The sequence below is a fragment of the Canis aureus genome, chromosome 2, assembly GCF_053574225.1.
Source record: "Canis aureus isolate CA01 chromosome 2, VMU_Caureus_v.1.0, whole genome shotgun sequence".
Lineage (NCBI taxonomy): Eukaryota > Metazoa > Chordata > Mammalia > Carnivora > Canidae > Canis > Canis aureus.
In genome coordinates, this window is record NC_135612.1 from 3511499 (window position 1) to 3531176 (window position 19678).

The window sequence follows — 19678 nt, forward strand, 5'->3', positions numbered from 1 at the left end:
CTTTGGCCCAGGGCGCGATCCTGGAGTCCCGGGATCGAGTCCCACATCGGGCTCCCGGCATGGGGCCCGCTTCTGCCTGCTCCTGTGTGTCTGCCTCTCTCTCAATCTCTGTGTCTATCATGAATAAATAAATAAATAAATAAATCTTTAAAAAACAAAACAAAGTGTATGAGCATGTTGAATTCTGATGTATGTTGCAAAACTGTCCTTCAAAAAGCTCACACTAATTTACCTTTCTGCCAAGACTTTATAAGAGGGCTTATTTCTCCGTAACCTCCATAACAGTGTGTATTATCAAGCTATTTCTTGCCAATCTGGTAGGTGGAATAGCTTCTTTTTAAAAAATGAATATTTCTTTGTCATAGGACTATTGGTCATTCGTATTAATTTTTGCAAAGCTATCTGTTCATTTGCTTCATTCATTCTACTGGACATAATATTTCAACACATTCAACAACAAAATTAATAAATTAATGCCTCAAGAAAGAAATTAGTTGAACTTTAAAGCACAATTATGATGGTAAAAAGAAAGACTCTGCATCATATTAAATATGTGTGTGTGTGTGTGTGTGTGTAAACACAAATTTTTATTTATTTTTTTTTTTTTTTAAACACAAATTTTTAAATGGAATTACCTTAGATTATTTTACCAGTGCCAATCAACACTTTGAATAACTCATTTCTGGAATAAAATTCTTGAAGACAAACTGTTCTTTAAAACTTCTATCCTGGGATCCCTGGGTGGCGCAGCGGTTTGGCGCCTGCCTTTGGCCCAGGGCGCGATCCTGGAGACCCGGGATCGAATCCCACGTCGGGCTCTCGGTGCATGGGCCTGCTTCTCTCTGCCTGTGTCTCTGCCTCTCTCTCTCCCTCTGTTACTATCATAAATAAATAAATTTAAAAAAAAATAAAAAATAAAAAAAATAAAAAATAAAACTTCTATCCTGATTTAGACACTGTTCAATGAAATGTAGCTAAAGTTTTGCCTCAGTAAGATATAAGCAATTAAATCTTCTATCACATTATCAAAGATTTATTACCTTAATTTATTATATTTTTGTTCATTGCTTCATCACCATAATTAAGAAATAATGATTTATGCGCATAACTAGTTTTGTTCTCATTATATGCTGGAAAGCAATAAAACAAATTATTCTTTGGTCACAAAATCTCTTATTTTACATAAGCTTATAACAGGTAGTTATTTTTAATTTTACCATATTATACTCCAGTATCTCTATGCTCATTCTTTCTTGGTGTTTATTAAAATAAATTTTAATAATTTGTTACATTTAGCATAAACACCTTAAAGGTATTAGCCCTTCCCTTGCAACTTTAAATATACAGTAAATATATTTTGATGAATAAATGAATACATTACTTGGGAACAATACAATGATTTTTAAGAAAAGAGGAGTAATTTATGTTATATTCCTTCACAAAGCAGGACAGGAATCAAAAAATGAAATTTCTCACTGCACATGAATTGAGAAACTATTTTGTGCCATGAATCCAACTCTATTGTTTGGAGCAGAGTTTCTCAACCTTGGCACTATGAACATTTTCACCAGATAATTCTTTGTTGTACGTGGCTGTCCTATGCACTATAGGATATTTAGCACAAAACATGGCCTCTACCCACTACTTACCAGCACTACCTTCCCACCTAACAAAAATGTCTCCAGATATTAACAAATGTTCCCTGGGGGGGAAAAAAGTCACCTAGGGTGAAGACCACTGGTTTAAAGACAGCTAACATTACAAGAGTATACCTAAAACCAAAGTGGGACTTTAGTGAAGGACTTTGAAACCTGGAAACAGCTTCAAGAATCCCACTATGACTCCTAGAGAAATTCCTCCCTGATGCAGTGTACTCTCACCCCTCCCTTCCACTCCTCAACAGTCAATCCATCATAACTTTGAAGCCTTCATTTGCTCAGGTGATTTGACAAGCATCTGTTAGTTTTTCCAATCTCACCTGCCCAACTGTAAAGTTATTAAACCCCTTTCCAAGAGTTAGTCCCAGGATCCTACCACTCAGTAAATTATCTGTAACACTATGATATTACTGAACAATAGAAAGGAGATTGTTTAATTTTATCAGGTGGGGCCTTTCAGCCAAGTCTTTTGAGGTAAAGCACCAACAAGTCAGATGATATTATGTCCAATATGGAAGATAAAATGAGTCCATAATCTTTCCTAGCTGTGGTTCTGAACCAGAAGACAAATACCTATAGTGCTTAATAAAAGTTTGTGTTGCTGCTAAAAAAAAACAAAAAACAAAAAACAAAACAAAACAAAAAAACAAATCAAGGGAGGAGTTAAATATTTAAAAGCAGAATGCTGGGACGCCTGGGCACAGGCTCAGAGGCTGAGCGTCTGCCTTAGGCCCAGGGCATGATCCTGGAGTCCCAGGATTGAGTCCCGCATCGGGCTCCCTGAATGGAGTCTTCTCTCTCTGCCTGTGTCTCTGCCTCTCTCTCGGAGTCTCTCATGAATGAATAAATAAAATCTTAAAAAAAAAAAAAGAAAAAAAAGAATGGTTTACCTATGTTTTCTATGTTTAAAAATATACTATTGGGATGCCTGGATGGCTCAGCCTTTGAGCATCTGCCTCTGGCTTGGGTCCTGATCCCGAAATCCGAGATCAAGTCCCACACTGGGCTCCATGCGGGGAGCCTGCTTGTGTCTCTGCCTGTGTCTCTGCCTCTCTCTGTGTCTCTCATGAATAAATAAATAATCTTTAAATAAAATAAATTAAATAAATAAATACTATTGATAGACTCTAATATTTGAAAAGGAGTAAAAACACATTAATATTTCTCAAAACTCCTTTAAAATATTAGGCAACAATAATAAGGTGAAGAATGAATTTATTTTAAGCCTCTATTAGAAGACATCCCTGCTTAAGGAGAAAAGAACCCAATTAAAAATCAAATTTTTGTACTCAACACTAATGACACCTGAGTCTCTTCTTTAACATTCAGGGTTCTCATTTCCAAAATGGTTCTGCCAAGAAGTTCTGAGTATTTAATGGGATATAAATAAATAAATAAACAAATAAATAAGTTTTGAAAAGAATGAACCATTATTCCAATATAAGATATTAGCAATAACTAGGCAAATGAATATAACATCACACAGTATTTTGATTTTCAGAATTACCAAAATTAGTGATCACAATGAATAAAGCTAACATATTTCTCAAAACATTTCTTTCTGACCAAAAAACAACCAGTTCATTTTTATTTTTTTTAATTTATTTTTATTTTTTTTTTACCAGTTCACTTTTAATTTACTTTTCATTACTTGTAAAAAATAAAGATTGGAATTTTGAATCTGATAAATAATAACTCTAATATTTAAACTGTTCAGATTTTCTAAATACTTACATTACTTGCAAACTTTCTGCTGTTAAATTATTCCACATAATTTCATTTGCCTGAAGATTTTCATTTTCTTCTAGTAAGGAAGTATCAAACTCAATTTCTTGCTCTTTAGCAGCCGTTGTTCTAATAAAGCATGCCAAATAATTTTGATCAATATGAACATACTATTATAATATATCTTAGCGCACACGAAAGGCAGAATATTTATTATCCAAAATTATGTTTACAAAAGAGAGTAAATACAAATAAAATAAATCAAATTAAACCCCTGGCACCAAGATCTAGTCACATAACTTAAACCTTAATTTTATTTGTAGAATATGGATATTAACCTGTTTTGTTTCCTATCACAGTGGTAATAAGTGTGCCAGGATAAATGACTGATGCATCATAAATTTAATACACATATAAAATCATAGTATTGTCGTTATAAAAATGTTAAAAAATATGACTTCATGGATTAAATATAGGTGTAAGCAATGATATAGTAACAATGATAAATTTTTAAAGATAACTACATAAATTAGTTATCGTTGAAAAAGAACTTTAAAAATAATTAAAAGCAGACAAATTAATCAGTAATATATGTCCTAACAAACTCTTTAATATCTTATTTTAATTTAGTTAAATATTAATAGAGTAGAAAAAAGTAATATTGTCACAAATACTGAAAGAAGAATGAAAATAGTATACATACCTGTGAACATCTATGAAATTATTATATTCTGTGCTAGGGTCTATCTGTTCAACTGACATTTGAATCTCTTTATGGACATTCACTATTTCCTCTGTAACGAGACTGGTTATCTGGCTGTATTCATCAAATATACCTTTTCTGAAAACAAAAACAAAATTTTACGTTTTTTAGTATTCAAGGGAAACACAGGCCCAGAAAGGATTCAGAACATACGAAATGTCATACCAATATTTACAGATGGTGATTTCATGCACCACCTTACTTCATATACCTGGATAGTAAAGGGATTACACAAATGCACGTGTTAACAATTTACATCTGATAGAATCATTGCAAGTGATCTAGAATATGACATTACCTTCTCCACATGTATCTGACAGGTCCAAAATGTTGGATCAGGTTGGTCACTTTCTATTTCTAAATACTGGCATAGAAATGTTCAATTCCATCACCCGAAACTGTGGATTGACTCCAGTCTCTTTGGGGTTTCTCTCCTGTGGCTGCTAGTGCCTCAAAAGCCCTACCTCTGGTTTTTCTCTTGTTCCTGGGCCTCGGCTCTTTTCTGTACACTTAATTATAGAGTTCAACTGGTTGTGTACCTTCGATGACATCTAGATCTCTTCTCCTGACCTCCAGTCAGCAGGAAAAATGTCATCATAAAAGTATTAGCTTTACCAGTGAATACAAAACGAAAAACTATTCTGTAGCAAAGACCCGATCTCCCTTGTAAGAATGCTATGCTGTAAAGATAGGCCATTGGTCAAGAGTGCCCTCTACAAATGTGGACAGACAAGCTTATCCTGCCTTTTCCCAAATAAATATAAGGCATAGTTTGCCTTTCTTTTTCAAAATCATTAGTCGTAAAAATTTAGTACTTACAAAATCTCTCTTATTTAGTATTTTCCCAATAGCCAAATGCTGTTTGGGTAAAAAAAAAAAAAAAAAAAAAAAAAAAAAAAAAAAATTTAACTGCTTTAGGCAATGCTAGTTTGAAATGATTACAGAAATCACCTGACAAAATTTGAAGAAAAGGGGAAGACAGAGAAATTTAAAACCAATTTAGCAAATATCCCTGGGGTTTTGACCACAGAGGTAAAAGTGCTGAATGATATTAACGTAAATGACTCCATCTAGATAACCCTCATAAAGCAATGCCATAATGTGATGTAGAGACGATTATTATCCACCTTTAAGACAGATGGAATTTTAAAAAAGGAATTCTCCTAATGCTGTTGTATAAATGTGACATGGAATTCAATTTCAGTGAAATCATCATGCTTGGATATTTTAGATCTAAAATAATTCATTGTGAAAGATAATATGCTATAGAAAACTACCATGTCTCAAAAAGACATCTATTGATGATTAATATGCCCTTATTGATGATTCATGTGAAGAGTTTGAAAAAATACTCATGAAATCAGAGTAGGGAAGGAAGTATTTCTGAATCAACAATATATAATTTAAAGTAGACATAACTATGGGGCTCCTGTGTGACTCAGACTGTTAAGCATCTGACTCCTTGATTTCAACTCAGGTCATGATCTCAGGGTCATGAGATGGAGCTCTCATCTGCGACCCCTGCTCCATCATGTACTTGCACACTCTCTCTCTAAATAAACTTTTAAAAATTAAAAAAATAAAGTACACATATCTAAATCCATAGATTAAATATTTTAAGGAGATATTTTACTATTTTATCACTACCATTAAAAGTTTACATATTCAAGTCAACTAAAAACACTTTTTCATCTTTTTACTGAGAAAATGGGAGATCACCTAAACCATCTAACAAGGCAGATGAAGTCTGCCGAAGGGTGGCTTATCCTTTTGTAGTCTTGTATTGATACCTCCGGTTAACGTGTACCTTTGATGTATTGCCCAAAGTATATTGTTAGCTCCTTGAAGGCAAAAATCATGGCCAAATCACAGACTGTGTTTTGCATACTGTAGAATGTCAATAAACATTTGTTGATTTTACTCTCATACAATAAGCCGGCAAAGAAAACTTCAAAAAATTATTTTCTTTAATGGAGCTATAGGGCATAAGGGTAAGTGTTTAAGTCTGTCAGAGAAAGACAAATACCCTATGTTTTCACTCACATATGGAATTTAAGAAACAACAAATACAATGAGGAATGAGGAAAAAGAGGGAGAGAGAGAGAGAAACCAAGAAAGACTCTAATTTAGAGAACAAACTGATGGTTACAGGAGGGGAGGTGGGTGGGGTGACAGGTGAAATAGATAAATGGGATCAACAGTACACTTATCATGATGAGCACAGAGTAACGTATAGAATTGCTGAGTCACAACATTGTGCACCTGAAACCTACATCACACTGTATGTTAACTTAGACTGGAATTAAAATTTAAAACTTTAAAAAATTATTTCCTTTGGACTTCTTAGTTGCTCAATACTTAAACACTCAACCCTCTGAAGATAGATATTCACTTCTTAACACCTGTCAATTAATGAATTTTTTTTTTTTTTACCTAAATTTCCAGCTAATGGGAGTAGAACAAAAACATACAAAAAGAAGGACCATTCTTAGGGCTAGCTAGAAGTTCTAAGAGATGATAATAAAATGAATGTATACCAGAAGTGAAAATCAAGAAGGATCAAGGTAAAACAGATCTGAAAAACACACTGGGCTCACAAAACGCAGACAACTCTTATCCGAAAACTTACCCAGGAGAGAGAATAACATTAAAATCATTTCAGGAAGGGGATTTTATGCCAAATAGGAAATGTATCTTACAGTGCTTTTATCATTTCTTCTTGCATCTTCTGAAGAGAGTCCAGAAGCAAAGGAAGTGTGGTGTCATAATACTGATTCTGATGAAGCTGTGCCCCTTTCAGTGCCAATACATACTGATTATGCAATACATGAAGTTTCATTGTCGCTTTGTCATATCGTTCCTTGGCCTTTTCGGTTTCTTTCCCTGGAGAAGACATTGAAGAAAGTTAATGAAGAGATAAAGAGGCTTTATCCTAACTATATGCAACCTGAGTGACTACTATTTTATATTTCACACATTTTATGAAGAATCAACAAAATTTTATTGGACATAAATGATATGCTCAGCTTTATGCAAAGTACCACTTATTTGCCAGTCCTGTGCACACAGGCTGCTATGAAGGAGGCATATATTACAGTAAATGTTTGATAGTTAATGGATACTTTTGTAATAAAATTTTACAGAAAAATGATTCTTATCTTTAAGAAGCTCACACCAAACTGGACAACAATGTACATGAAACTGTGTAACTAAGAAAACATGAAAACTTGTAAATAATGTTAAATTTTGAGGCCTGTATTTGAGGGATCAATAAAGACCACGGGAGCAAGGAGGCTTTGTAGAAAAACCAAACATGGGGTATGTACAGGAAGGTAAAAGAAAGACAGAATGGACAATAATCCCTCCCTCTCACCCTCTCTTTCTGCCTTTCTGCCTTTGATTCGATGAATAGTATTAACTCATCACCACCAGGAACTGTGCTAAACATTAGGAATTCAGTACCTAGCAAAACCAAGTCCTCGATAGAGCCCCTGGTCTGGTAAATTGGAATACTGAGTGAAAATATGGAGATAATAAACAAAATTCCATAGGCAGGCAAAGAAATAAGCTCAAAGAGAGGAAGTTTTAAGGAAGTGAAAGAACTGTGTCTGTAGAGGCAGGGCAATTTTAGGTTGTAAATGACCTGAAAATCAAGCAGAGAATTTAAATTTGACATGGGAGATGTCCAGGAGATATTGACAATACTATGAACTAAAATTTTGTGTGTACCTCCACTAAAATCATTCAGAAAATATTTACAGATTAACAATATAAATGACTATATAAATAAAATTTTTAAGCAGATCTTCAATTTTCAGTGCCAACTGAATATTTCTTGTCAATTATTTGGATCTAAGGAATAAACTTTTCAAAATATTTATTAATTTTTGCCCGCTTTTCCAAGGAGAATCCTCTAAAAGTAGATCTATGTTGAGAATTTTTGATGCCACAGGCTCTTATCTGCTGCCCCTCATCTCAATATTCCTGATAGGTAGGAGTTGGAAAAGCATTCCCTGTTGGAGAATGTCTCTAGCTCAGAGCCAAAAGCAGAGAAAAAGTCAGTGTTTTTGTGGAGAGAGGAAACCTCAGACCCTCCAAAGTGCACAGACAGGCAGGGCAGCAGAATGAGAACAGTTCCCTTGCCTTTCTCATCTCCCCTCCAATTCTCAAGCAGAGGAACCACATCTAGCTGGTGGAAAAGGAAATCTTTCCAGCATGCTGGAAGCTGGAAATTCTACTGGTTCCAAGTACTAGAACTACCACTGAATTCTTGCACACGATTATTTCACGGAGCTTAATCTCTAGCCATTCCTGCACATGGGGATACTATTAATTACCCAAGTCATTTGAAATTGCTACCCTAGATGATTTATTTTGCTTTATAAAATAAATAACTTCTCAAGGAGAAAATATTTGAATCACCAGAGTATCTTTCCTAACCCTTCTCACTGCTGTTTGGAAACAGGTTCTAACACCAGACTGAGGGGATGGAAGTAAATATATTTACTCAGTTCTGATCTGAAAGGATCAGAAAAAAACAACATGAGCCACTAAAGAAGATTTTTCTCACTTTTTGACTACAAATCACAAGATAATATATATTATGTCATGAGCCAAAGTCATATACATTTTTAAATATGTAATTGAAATAAATTCATGACATAACTCTTCCCCTTACTATGAAGGATGCCCTGTGATTTTTTAAAAATTCTATTTGAATTTTTCATTTTTTTTAAATCTTCACTGAAAAAAACAATACATTTTTTTGCCTCAGTTAATATAAATCCCTAGAGAAATTTTCCCTCACACTGTATGGCATTAGGGATAATCTTTTTAACTTCACAATTAACAAATCACTTCAATAATACTAATCATGAATGATTTTTAAGATTCTCAGAAATACATTCTCCTACATGTTCAATCACCATGATAGTTTTTTTTCATAGAATACTATCCATATTGCTGGGCAGCACCAGTGGCTCAGGAGGTTTAGCACCGTCTTCAGCCCGGGGTGTGATCCTGGAGACCTGGGATCGAGTCCCACGTCAGGCTCCCTGCATGGAGCCTGCTTCTCCCTCTGCCTGTGTCTCTGCCCCTCTCTCTCTCTCTCTCTCTCTCTCTCTCTCTGTGCGTGTGTGTGTGTCTCTCATGAATAAATAAATAAAATCTTTAAAAAAAAAAAAAAGAATACTATCCATATTGCTACTTGGCATCCTTCTTCCAAAAATAAATCTCAAAAAATGTCCCCAAGAGTCAATGCAATGATGCATCTATGGCCAGCCACTAAAGCAACAACCTTTTTTTCTCCCTATCCACATAAGTCCGGATGAGACTCCTATATGAAGCTAATATCCAAGAGCCAAAGTGCATACCTAACCAAATTGGAATGAATTTTCTTGGCTGGGAGCTAAGTCACATTAATGTCTGAATCAGAGCAAAAAGTCCACAAACACCTGCTGCAGAAGCTGCCAAAGAGAGCCCTTTCTAAGGCCCTTGCTTTTGTGTTCTTTTTAAAATTTCATTTATCACTTTAAAGCTAGTTTATAGATACATTACTTAAAATTCAGCAAAAGTTTTTTCTTTAATTCAGCAAATTCTAACAAGAGTTCAAAAAGTCATATACAATTACACAAATTGATTCCAAATAGTAAAGTTTTCCAGGGTCTACACTGATAATAAGAAAATAAGGCAAGCATTTACCAAGCAAGAACATTTAAGTACTGTATTCTAATTTGTTAATTTTTATTGTAAACTCAAAAAGGATTAACTATAGTAAATTCAATTAATTCCATATGTAATGTCTTTTTTAAAAATATTACTTTTTATATGAATTCTATTATTCCTAATTAGTTACTTGGGTTTTTTAGTATAACTTCAGGAGTCAAGCTCTGCATACAAACATTTTCATAGAGACATTTAAACCACCCATCTGTCCTCCTATTTGCACAGATTTTTAAACTGCACACTGCCCATCTGTCTTTCTAACTAGTGAAAAATGATGCACTAAATATGCAATACTCAGCTAAGATTTTGTAATCTAAAATAACATTTAAAAAGTTAAGAATTTAAAAAAAAAAAAGTTAAGAATTTCTGATTTCTCTTTATCATATCTAAAATACGATAAACAATCCGAAAAAGACTTACAATCAAACCTAATTATCAATAGCTTAACAGCAGTCATTAACATGATTTAGAAAAAATTAAATGCCTTTGAAAACATCCAAGGCAAAATCCATTACATTAAAATGCTACTGTTACTAATAAAGTATTTAAAAAGAGCTTTGGGTTTAAAACTGAATTTAGGGGTATGTCTAAGTAGGTTTTTGGTTTGTTCGCTTTTGTACTCTTTAGCTAGCTCACATACACTTATGCGTTTTGTTATGTGGTGTACTTGTGCATGAACATGATCTATTAACCTATCTATATCTCCCTCCCATGCTCCCTCCCCTGTAAAAACGAACAAAAAGTTTCAAAAACATGCTTATTTGCCATGATTTTAAACAGGTTTCTATTATATTTTTTCCTGATTTGCTTTAATATAATTACTTAGGTCCCACAGAAACTATATAAGAAAATTCAAGAAATAGTAATACTCTGTGAAAACCAAAGTTCCAAATAAATTTGTTTTCAATTCCATTCACTTACTAAAATGTGTTGCAAAAACTACCTAACATGATTCTTGCCACATAGCATCTTGGTGCAGAATATTTCACATCAGTATTACTCTTTCTTAACTTTTAAATAACTACATTCGAGCTTAAAATTAATGTGAAGTGTGCAGAGCAAGTAACTTTTTATTGACAGACACTGAATCATACCTCTGTTGCCATATGATGCTTAAAAAAAAAAAATGATGAGCGGCACTGAGGCAGGGCATGAAGTTGTCCTATATGTCAATTAACAGGGAGGATAAAGTCCAATTTTCCTCCTCCACATAATGAATTTCACAAAGAGACTGAATTATAATTCTTTGCCACCACTTGTTGACAAATCTGTTTAATGTTTGTAATAACAGAGTGTATATACAACATGTCATGCCATAAACAATGTTATGAAGCTAGCTAAACTCAATTATGCAAGTTTGACATTTACAAGAGACAGGCAAGACTACTCATTAAACTAGTCTAGAAAGTCAAGTATTTTTTATTATAAACTTCAGAAGTGTTTACCATTTGTTAAATATTATGATGGAAAGCCTCCTGATAATAAATGAGAAGCGATTATTTTCGAAAAGCAAATGCCTGCAAGTAGACTCTGCTTTCATTTGGGTTACTAAACAGCCTACCACCTTACATTTTTCCTTCCTTTCAAAACATTCCTCCTCAACTATACAATTTCTGCTTACTACTCTGAATAAGAAAACAATGAACAAGAATTAATCCTAACTTATGAGTGACGGGGCAAATGCCCACATACGTTTTTTCACATGGAAGTTAAAATTCAAGTATGACACGTGGGAACAATCAATGAGCTACCCATTTTACTCAATGCTATTCAGACAAAAGCAAAGTCAAGAAGTCAGTTTTTCTCTCAGCTCCTTTGATTAGCTGTGCAACCCAAACAAGTCTTATAATTAAATTTTAGTTTCTAATTTCCCGTCCCGGGAGTTAAATAATCTGCCCTTAACAATTCATTGGGTTATGATGAAGACTGAATGGCAAACCATCAAAATACAACACCAAAGGCACAGAATTTGGAGAGATGGTAAAAAAATCTTTGGATCAGATACTCCTATAAAGCACTAAAAAATACTATAAGTATATCCACACTGTGCTACTTTTAATAAATTTCCCAGTATAAGAACAACTGATATATCAGTCCAGAAATATTTACTAGACATGTGTTAGGGCTCTAAACTGTTTAAGTAACTAAAAACAGTGGTATTTTATTTAAAAATTGAACAAAATACCTTTAAAGAGTAGGCTCTCTAACTCTGTGCAATATCATTTCCTTATATACAGTGATTGCTAGATTCAACTGACCAATAATCTTTCAAAAACCTAGAAATTGAATGGTATACAATACTCAAATCTATATTCTATAATATAACAAAGCTGTGAAGGGGAGGATTCCAGGTAGCTGGGATGAAGTAACAGCATAATTCTGAATTTCCCACATAGCATCTGAACAAAAAGAAAAATAAATAAATCTACATCCTCAGCATAATAGGCAGAGAATGTCCAAATTTTAAATTTTCTGTGAGTAGAAAATTAAACACCAAATCTCTGCAAAAGATCTCTCACCCTCCCATTGCAAGCCTCCATGGACACCAAGGGCTGTTCAGAAAAAAAGAAGAAAAACAGAGAAAGAAAAAGAGAAAACCTAGCAGTGTGCTTAAGACTGATCTAAAACCATTATCGGGGCACCTGGTTGGCTCATTTGGTTAAGCATCTGCCTTTGACTCAGATCATGATGCCAGGATCCTGGGATGGAGCCCAGAGTCAGGGTCTCTGCTCAGCAGGGAGTCTGCTTCTCCCTCTGCCCCTCCCTCTTGCTTCTGATCTCTCTCTCTCTCTCTCTCTCTCTCTCTCTCTCTCGGCTTTCTTTCTCCCAAATAAAGAAATAAAATCTTAAAAAAAAAAATAAAGCCATTATCAGAAGAACAAAGTTCATTGTACATGTGAAAATACTGGAAAAGCATAATGGTCAACCACAGAATTGACTGCAAGAAATGAACTAAAAAAAGGGCATGTGATAGGCAAACGAAACAGTCTTATAAAGGTAACACGCCAGGGGGCAAATGTTTAAAATGAAGAAACTTTGGAAACTGTGTAGGAAAAAAAGAAGTGAGAGAAAAAATAAATCCTACAGAAAAAAAAAAAAAGAAAGAGAAATATATTAGAATAGAATAGAATAAAAAAGACACATCAATCTTTGTCAAGAGCATGAAGAGTACAAGATTTTACTCTACATGCGAGCTAACAAATTAGCCGCCTCAACTTCATGGACATGGGCAGAAGACACAAGTCTCCTGGGACAGAGACAAAGGACAGTTTATTTCTCATAGCAGTATCAGTAGCTAGGGTATCATCATTAGTCAGTGGGGGGAAACATGTTATACCAGGTCAAATGAAAACCAACAAGGTTAGTAGAAAATATATGTATCATGAATAACAGATAAAGATATATTCTTAAAATTTAAGGAGAAAAAGACCAAAAAGTTGAAAGAAAAAAATGGGCAAAAGACAACTCACAGAAACAAAAAATACTTTAAAATGCGACATTAAGCATATAAAAAGATGGTCAACCTCACTCATAATAAAAGAAATGCCAGCTAAAACCATGAGATGTTATTTTTTTTACCTAGCAAATTGGCATACTAGCAACTGTGTAGAGAAACTGGTACTCTTACACAATTCTGATAGGAATGCAGATTGGAACAATCTTTATAGAAGGTATAAACTACAAATACATTTACCTTTTACAACTACAATCACAGACTTCTAGAAATTTATGCTTAGGACATTTCTCCAATGATAAAAAACAACAACCCACACGCACAGGGTTATTCATGGTAGTAGTGTATCTAATTGGAAAAATTAGAAAAAATTCTATGTCCATATACAGGAAGCACTTGAATAAACTTAAAATGAAGTGCTACGCAATAGTTAAAAAAGAATGAGAAATAAAGCTACAAACTGAAGTATTGTTATTTTTAGGGCACAATGTCAAGTAGAAAAGCAAAGTGAAAAAATATAATAGTTTTTGTGTAAGAAAGAGAAATAATTAAAGAAAATATAGTTCTCTAAGTATATAGTTTTATACAGTTCTGACTTTTGGAATCATTAATGTTTAACTATTAATGAAACAAGTAAACAAAAGCAGTAAGAATAAGAGAGGAGAAAACAACTAAAAATGGGATAGAACAGAAACAAATGAATCAACCCTTATTTCCAGTGAATAATGTAATCACAATGAAAGGAGTGAGGAAGAAATGAATTAATATAAACAGATATAGAAATTAGGCATAGATATACTTGTGTGCATGTTTGTATAAACATTTACTTATTTTTCATTTCTGTCCAGTGAGAGGATCTAGATAGAACAAAGACACCCCAGTAGCAATGAACACACCCAGTGTCCAAATAATGGTTTCTAAATACTAAACGGAAGACCATTAAAAGGAACTGTGGTTCCTTAGAGACATGGAGCAGAATCTAGAGCATGGAAAGTACAAGATAAGCCAGAAAATAAGTATTCAATGAATGACAGGAACACATCAAAAGGACAGAGGAGTCACTTTCAGTTTCTCTCACATACAGAGAAAGAAAAGATAAAATAAATGTGGCAAAATATTAGTATCTGGGGAACATGAGTGAACGGTATATGGGTATTCTTTGTATTATTTTTTCAATATTTCAGTAAGTTGAAACAATGTCAAAAATAAAGGTTAAAAATTGGGATCCCTGGGTGGCGCAGCGGTTTGGCGCCTGCCTTTGGCCCAGGGCGCGATCCTGGAGACCCGGGATCGAATCCCACATCGGGCTCCCTGCATGGAGCCTGCTTCTCCCTCTGCCTGTGTCTCTGCCTCTCTCTCTCTCTCTGTGAGACTATCATAAATAAATAAAAATTAAAAAAAAAATTAAAAAAAAAATAAAATAAAATAAAGGTTAAAAATTGAAAGCTGTGTTGCTAATGAAATAAGTCAATCAGAGAAAGATAATTATCATGTGATCTATCTCCTATGTGGAATTTAAGAAACAAAACAGAGGATCATAGGGGAAGAGAGGAAAAAATAAAACAAGATGAAATCAGAGGAAGACAAATCATAAGAGACTCTTAATCACAGGAAACAAAAAGAAGGTCACTGGAGGAGCTATAGGTGAGGGGATGGGGTAACTGGGGGATGAACATTAAGGAGGGCACATGATGTGATGAGCACTGAGTGTTCTATAAGTCTGATGAATCACTGACCTCTACCTCTGAACCCAATAATACATTATACGTTAATTAATTGAATTTAAATTTTAAATTTTTTTTTAAATTTTTTTCTTTTTAATGATAGTCACAGAGAGAGAGAGAGAGGAGAGAGAGGCAGAGACACAGGCAGAGGGAGAAGCAGGCTCCATGCACCGGGAGCCTGATGTGGGATTCGATCCCGGGTCTCCAGGATCGTGCCCTGGGCCAAAGGCAGGCGCTAAACCGCTGCGCCACCCAGGGATCCCTGAATTTAAATTTTAAAAAAAAATTTAAATCAAAAGCTGTGGAAATCTGATAAAAAATCAAAAGCATCTGAATATTCATTAAGTCTAAAAAATTGGAGTTAGTCTACAGATGAAACATCTCAATGATTTGTTCTTTAAATATCAAAATTCTTACTTCCCAAAAGAAAAAAGAAAATTTAGTTTCAAAATGTGTTTCAAAGCAGGTATGTTTCCACACTAAGCAGTATTAGTACACAAAGCTAGCCAGAATAAAAAACAAACAAAAAACAAAACTATCATTCTACTTTATAAGACTAGTCAAGTGTGTGGAATAACAGTGTCTCCAGCAAATGAAAGGCTTTTATCCTGTAAATCTTTAAAGGATGCTCTGTGAGGGACAGTCTTTGCCTTAAAGATGCTTGACAAGAAATTTAAAACAATGGCTCACAAAACAGTCATAATAATGTTAGGATATAATTATGGAGGAAGAAGTGTAGAGATCACCATTTATTTAGCATGAATAGCCAACCAGTAAGTGACCTCAAACTGAATAATGTACTATAACACACAACATTATCTAGTAAGTTGGTGAATACCTTTAATTAAGGGGATTAAAAGCTGCAGGATATACAAAAAATATGTAGAAGATATTTTTCTGCCTCTGGAGAAAAAAAAATAGGTAATGGGGTATAGAAAACTCTTCACTGTACACTTACTGGTTTATATCTTATGATTTTGTTTTTTTTGTTTGTTTGTTTTTATCTTATGATTTTGAATTTGGAATCACATAAGTGTGAAGAGGGAGCCCAAGAATCCCATTAAGAATAAAAAAGTAGGGATGCCTGAGGGCTCAGTGGTTGAGCTGCTTCAGCTCAGGGCGTGACCCTGGGGTCCTGGGATCAAGTCCCACGTCAGGCTCCCCACAGGGAGCCTGCTTCTCCCTCTGCCTGTGTCTCTGCCTCTGTGTCTCTCATGAATAAATAAAATTAAAAAAAAAAAATCTCAAGAAAACCAACAAGCTCTAAGCAGCCTATCTACCCTCTACCCTCTCCCCTGTATAAAGGGGCATTCAGGCTTTTCTCTTAGGCTATGACTATGAACAAACTGCCTTTGCTCCTTGCTAAAACGAATCCATTCACTTAGGGCCTAGATTCACCACCTCTTACCTCCTCAAGGGCACGGCTATAGCCATTCTTCCTTCATTCTGTGGCCTCATCAGCTTTTCCTTTCCTCCTAGAGCATTGTTATCAGCAAAAAAGCTGAAGTTGCTCTTAATCTTTAAAAATAAAAAATAAAAAAAAAAACCTCCCTTAACTACTTTCAGTTACTTCCCTCTCTTTCCTTTACTGCAGAACTACTGAAATGATTTGTCTGTACCAGTGATCTCCACTTTCTTTCCTCTCTCTTTCTTAAATTCATCCCATTTTAGGCTTTTCCCTCTACTGCAATATTGAAACTGCTCTTTTCAAAGCCACCCATAACCGACACTTTACAAAATCCCAATCTTGGTCCTCACCTTATGTTTAAGCACTACTTAACCTAATGGATCTGCTATTCTTCCCTGAAATCCTTTCCTCCCCCATTTGGATTCCAGAATAACACAGTCTTTTGATTTTCCTTTTATCTTGGAGTTCTTTCAATTTCTTCCTCATTTCCCTGACTTCTTAATGTGGGGCTCAGTCTTGGGACTCTTCTCTTTTCTATCTTAATTAATACCCTTGGTAATGTCATCAAACAGCATGACTTTAAATACCTAATATTCAAGTTTATACTTTTACTCCAGACCTCTCCCAAGAATTTTCCAGAGCTAGAGATTCAAGTACAAACTTGATGTCTGTACTGAGATATCTAATAAGTACCTAAAAACCAAACTCCTGATCTTCACCTCCAAATCTGCTACTCCTACATTTTTCTCCATCTCAGCTAATAATAGTACCATCCTTCCAGTTGTTCAGGCCAAAAATCTTAAAATCATCCTTGATTTCTTTCTCTCACACACTACATCCATTCATCAGCAAATCCGTTAGGCTCTATTTTCAATATATACATTCATGTATTCCATGTTTCTAAATATGCCTACAGTCTAAACTTATTTGTAATCCCAAAATCATTACACACAGTACTCTCCAGGCCAATTACAGATAGGCACATGCACAGAGTAGCAAAGGAGTCATTTGATATACATGTTCCCAAGTGAGGTCAAATAAAGCCATGTCTGCCTTTTTGTTTCAGCTCTCATACTGTGAGCTGTCCATTTTGCAGTCGGTTTAGCTCCACATTGACTACATTTTTGTGCTTAGTTGATGATTTTGCTGTTTAAAATGGCTAACCATAGTGCTCAAGTTCTGTCTAGTATTCTTATGACCAAGAAGGCTATAATGTACCTTCTACTAGAGAAAATACGCATATCAGATAGCTTTGTTTAGTAATGAGTTATAGCACTGTTGGCTTCGGGTTCAATGTTAACAAATCAACAAGGTGTCTTTAAACAAAAAGACATAAAACAAGATGATGTACTGGATCAGTCATGAAAAATGTCGTGACCTTGCTGATAGAAATCTAACCCTTTATGCTACATCCACCAAGGGTAATGAATCAGTACTCAGTTAATACTAATTTAGTGTTCAGAGTGATTTCACAGAATATAACCACTGAAGATAACAAGAATCAACTGTATATCCAGAAATTAACCTCTTTCTGTTACTACCACCCCAGGTCCAGGCAAGCATAAGCCCTTGCCTGGACTACTTCAATAGCCTGGAACCAATCTCTTTACTTCCATCCTCCTTCCACCCCTCATAATCTCAACAAGGCTGCCAGAGTTATCCTATTAAAATGTAAGTCAGTTCATGTCACTCTTCTGATCAAAACCCACCATGGCTTCCCATTTTATTCGGAGTAAAAGCCAAACTGTTTTAAAAGAATGACCAAAATCCTTCAAAATCTGGGTGTCCTTGCTATATGCCATCAGTCTTCCTCTCTGATTTCATCCCATACTCCATGTCTTTCTTTATTGGTCCCCCAGTTACAGTCACAAAAGTATTTGTACCACTTCTCAAATATGCCAGACATGATCCCCTCAAGGAGTTTGCTTTGGCTATTCCCTCTACCTGGAATACTCTTGGCCCAAGATAATTATACACTCCCCTTCCTCACTTCCTTCACCCTTCATTTATGGCTCTCTCCATGAAGCTTGACCCAATCATCCTACCAACATCCTATCCACCTACCATTTTTCATTTTTCTCCATAGTACTTATCACCATCTAATATACGTTTCACTTACTTGTTGAATTAATTAATTAACTTCTCTAAAATATAAGCCTGATAGAGGCAGGAATTGTTGTATGGTTTGTTATCTACAAGATTCCTAGTACAAATAATGATGCCTAGCACATAAAAAGAAAATACATAAATTGATATAGCTCTTACTATTAAAAAATAAATTTAGGCTTAAATAAAATTTTTAAAAAGTTAAAGTTATAGAAAAATTACAATTTTACCTTCTGCATCTGTTTATATCATCTTTCTAGTAATCAAGTCCAAAACTAATAGTGTTAAGGAGCTCACCTATAAAATATAGAGGAAAATCAGCAAAAGGATATCATTTCTTTTAATCTTTTTGTATGTGAAACTTAGCTTTGTTTATTCAATAAAACTAAGAAAAATAGGGACAAATTATTGTGCTTTCACTTTATTTTAATTTTAGGAAGTTATCTGCAGAATATAAATGAATCATGTAGCATATTCCATCACACATAATATTTCAGCATCTAATGAGAATATTATAACTGTCACTCCAATTTCTGCAACTTTAACCCAATGCAAATTAGATTAACAATGAAGAATGTCGTTACTCTTTATGACCTTGTAAAATTCCTATCATATTAAGATCCATGCAATGAAAAGCATTCATGCCATAAGTAAGCTGCTGATATATCATGTATTAATACATAGGTCCAAAGAAAAAAAAAGGGGGAAAGAAAAGAAAAAGAGAAAACCTCTCATTTTCAAGCCATATCAATAGAAGTGATGATCAACAAACATTGCTTGAATTTGGCTTTTGGTCTTTACAAGTCCTGTATCCAAAATGGATTTCTTCCTTATGTTGACCTGAGAGGTAAATTTGAATTTCAGAACATTTGTCTACAGGACCTCCATATATCAGATTTTAATATTTAAAAATCTCCAAGACTTAGAGATTATTGAATAGGAAGGCCAGTTGCCATTCTTGCTGGACTGAAAATGAGAAAATCAACTAAAAGAGTCTTTAAAAAGTTTTACTCATTCTTTTTAATTTGGATTTATTTAAACATAAATTTAACCATCTGTCTCAAATCTGGACTCATTTCAAACTGGTTTTCATAATTAAAGTACTCTAAAGAGACA

The 19678-nt window shown here is 34.5% G+C and overlaps 1 protein-coding gene across 13 annotated transcripts in view; it reads right to left on the reverse strand.

The window, feature by feature from the left end:
• FER (FER tyrosine kinase) overlaps positions 1-19678 on the reverse strand; it is a 434062-nt gene that overhangs the window by 329292 nt on the left and 85092 nt on the right. For 11 of the 13 annotated variants that reach the window (XM_077861808.1, XM_077861843.1, XM_077861834.1 and 8 more), the window contains 3 exons: positions 6846-7029; positions 4087-4224; positions 3393-3512 (listed from right to left, as the gene is read on the reverse strand). In XM_077861808.1, the coding sequence (XP_077717934.1) occupies positions 3393-3512; positions 4087-4224; positions 6846-7029 (442 nt within the window). Of the gene's footprint in view, positions 1-3392; positions 3513-4086; positions 4225-6845; positions 7030-18792; positions 18860-19678 lie in introns of those variants that run through there. The other 2 variants (XM_077861869.1, XM_077861931.1) reach the window with 2 other exon arrangements.